The sequence below is a fragment of the Sinocyclocheilus rhinocerous genome, unplaced genomic scaffold (genome assembly GCF_001515625.1).
Source record: "Sinocyclocheilus rhinocerous isolate Xijiao unplaced genomic scaffold, SAMN03320098_v1.1 scaffold921, whole genome shotgun sequence".
NCBI classification, from domain to species: domain Eukaryota; kingdom Metazoa; phylum Chordata; class Actinopteri; order Cypriniformes; family Cyprinidae; genus Sinocyclocheilus; species Sinocyclocheilus rhinocerous.
This window is the reverse complement of record NW_015640057.1, coordinates 380,141-383,459: the sequence shown is the minus strand read 5'-3', so window position 1 is coordinate 383,459 and position 3,319 is coordinate 380,141. Positions and strand designations below refer to the sequence as shown.

At 35.5% G+C, this 3,319-nt stretch overlaps 1 protein-coding gene across 1 annotated transcript in view; it reads right to left on the bottom strand.

Annotated features, from left to right (window-relative positions):
• Positions 1-1,385: 1,385 nt before the first annotated feature.
• Positions 1,386-3,319, bottom strand: part of LOC107752462 (M-phase phosphoprotein 6-like) — a 3,918-nt gene continuing 1,984 nt past the window's right edge. Inside the window, exons 2-5 of the mRNA XM_016568442.1 lie at positions 3,158-3,270; positions 2,073-2,163; positions 1,706-1,812; positions 1,386-1,627 (exon numbers count right to left, since the gene is read on the bottom strand). Coding sequence (XP_016423928.1) covers positions 1,486-1,627; positions 1,706-1,812; positions 2,073-2,163; positions 3,158-3,270 — 453 coding nt within the window. The 3' untranslated portion in view covers positions 1,386-1,485. The remainder of the gene's footprint in view (positions 1,628-1,705; positions 1,813-2,072; positions 2,164-3,157; positions 3,271-3,319) is intronic.

The following is a 3,319-nucleotide window of genomic DNA, read 5'->3' as shown; positions in this document are numbered from 1 at the left end:
TGTGTTACCCCGTGACGTGTAGCCGTCACGGAAGTGGGATTCGAATTACTAACGACTCGTTTAGGCTGTTCAGAGTCCATTCTTTATTTTGGGAGACAATAACTTTATTTATCGTGCACTTTCGGCTTTACAACTTTGCTGACAGTTTACATTAACATACAGCTACATTACACGCTGCATGAAAGGCAATATTGGAAATGGCATAATAGGGGCACTTTAAAAATGTGTTAGTTTTCTTGTAAGGTGATATGAGATATTGCTGGCCCACTTTGGCTGAATGTGTTAGATAAAGTGGGCCGACCTTTAACCTTCAGTAATTATACCCAAATTCATTAAATAATGACATTCACTGGTTATTTTATGGTTGACATGTATAATCTACTTGTTTAGAAAACAGAAATGAGACTGCAGTCAGGAATTCAAGTCAGAGATGGAAGAAATGAAAGAGTCGAGGCATGTGAGGAAAAGCATGAGAGGAAAAAAATATAGATGCAGAATATAAAGCTTTAAAATATGGTTTCGAGAGCATAGACAGAAAAGACATTTTTACATATGGTTACCATTTTAAATGTTTCTCTTATAATTTTTTTTAGCCTATTCGTTGTTGCTTGTGTTGTAGTCACATCTTTAATATACCGTAGACTTCATTTTTGATCAATATTCTGATTTCTGAATATTCTGATACTGAGATTTCATCAAATTTAACGTCGGCACAATAGTTGTTTGGAATTTTACACACGAATTGAGATGTGGATTCACACAGGATTTATTTGACTCAAAACCTGTAGGTTATATATTTTTTGGGCTTGTTAAAGATGTTTGTCTGCTAATATGTGTTAATAAATCATGTGGTTTTAATTCAAATGCAGAATCATTTTTGATGGCCCACTTTACCTGAAAGGAAATTTGTCTGGAGTACATGACCTCAAAATATTTGTTGGTATATATTTTGCAAATATTACTTTATGTGAACCGTACTCAAACTGAAATATTACTGCTGGACCTTAAAGTTAACAAAAGTAATAAAGAAAACAAAAACATCTAGGTATCTAAATTACAGGTTTTACAAAAAGTGGCCCACTTTACCTGAGTTCACCCTACCTCATTTGACTGTCTTTGAACAATTTTGGCAAATACTTTAGCATCAGTGGTCTTTTTACAGTATAGCATGAAAGTATGGTCACTTTTAAGATTGTTCTGCTAATTTTCCTGGGCGAAAGGTTTTGGTTTAGGTGGTGTTATGAAGCCACAATTGGGTTCTCGGACCTTTTTAAAGCACTGGTCATTACATCCAGGTCAGGTTTTTACTTTTTTTCAGAATGTTGAAAATTGTGAAAAATTCTACATAAAGTCTTAGGATGCTCAAACAAATCCATACACTTGTACCCTTTCCATAAAATCATGTCGTCGTCATTAAACATAAAAAATGTCCATTGCATAAAAAATAAACACTTATAAAGAGCGCAGTTGTGTGATGAAAACGTCTCAGTCCTGAGGTTTCAGGAACACCTTTTTGGGTTGATCACCAACAACATTGCAGTTGACGTCCTCTTCACTCTTAGTAACTGTGGAGCGATTTCTTTTCTTGGCAAACTTTTTCCTCATGCTCTCAACCAAGCTTTCATATCTGAAGGAAAAGCAAATAACAGTCAACGTCTTTCGTTCCTGTACAATGCCATCACTTTGACATCACTTCCTCTCTCACCGTCTGGCCATCTCTTCATCTGTAATATCAGTTTCCATTCTGCTCACATCGTCCTCCTCTTCGTCCTCCTCTTCCTCTTTGTGCGTGTTCATTAGTAACATTAATTTCTACAAGAGATTCAGTTTGGTGGTAAATATGTTCAGTGCTCAAGGTTACAGAAATCATAACATTTATTTGATATTAATAATCACATAAAATGAGCATATACTTCAGATTCCAGGTCGCAGATCAAACTGTTCAAAATGAACACCATTTATAAGCAAGCATATAAATAAAATGAGTGTTTAAAATTCTTCTGGCTTAACTCCAATTCACATTTTCAAATCATGCTTAATTTAGAAAAATGCCAAATGGAAGCAAAGTTTACCTCAACTTCAGGATTGAAGCCTCTGAATGACATTCTGCCATAAACCAAATCCTCACAGGGAACGCAACTTCTCTCCTCAATGATATGGTTTCTAATAAAATTAAAAACTGCTAGTTATTTTTTTTAAATAAATAATGCATGACAAGATGGCATTAACACATCAAATATGTAGGATTATAGGGTATTTGGTTACTTAGAGGTCACGTATAATAACATCACTGCATTACAAACCAATAAATAAAAGTCGTCTGCAAACGGTTTCTCTTCAAGCCAATGGTTCTTAATTAGTTGATGTTTTGGTGATTTTTAGTGGATATAACTAAAAACTTGGCTTGCCGTGATAGACGGTGCTGACGTTGATACCGGTGTATCAATGAAAGCGAGGAAAAGAGGGAACGCCCCCGCGGTGATACCGGTATTACCGGTGTTGTCACACGTCGATTAACCGGTGGGAAAATTTCCTCACCGACACAACCCTACTAAAAACCGCAAAACATTAAAGAATTATACTTTTATTTTAAACATACTTTGCAAACTTAATTTTGTAAAACGCTGTCTTAATATTTATGGAAGCAGATTTCCACCATAAAAAGGTAAAACAATCATGCACCGGTAAATCAAAATTATAGCAAAAGTTAACAATAACATAAAAAGTCCAAATTATGACATACTAATCCACAATTATGAGATAAGAACTCTGACATGTCTCATAATTGACAAAATGTTAAAACAAAAAGTTTTTTTGTCATCCTATCCTAACAAACCACACATCAATGGAAAGCTTATATATTCAGCTTTCAGATGTTGTATAAAGGGTCAATTTTTTGAACTTGAGATTATGACTGGTTTTGTGGTCCAGGGTCACATATGTAAATCATAATTAACTTTTTGTTGGAGTTCTGTTTTTTTTTAACCTCATGTCCTAATTTTGACCTTTTCATCTCATAAAAATACCTTTTTTTGGGGTCATATTTATGATTTACCAAAGCATTTTTTTTTCTTATGTGTCAGAAAAGGGCTTCTATAGAAATGTGTCACACAAGGACATCTAGACATTAGCGTGGCTTGAGCCAGTCAGGTCTCACTCTTTGGCCTTGAGCTCAGGAAGGTCCAGGAACCAGTGCTCATCACTGATGATCCTCTTCTCCTCCTCATCCAGCTGCTTCTTCAGCTCTGCGTCCAGCCCTCTCTGCATGAACTACACACACACACACACACACACACACACACAGAGAGAGAGAAAGAAA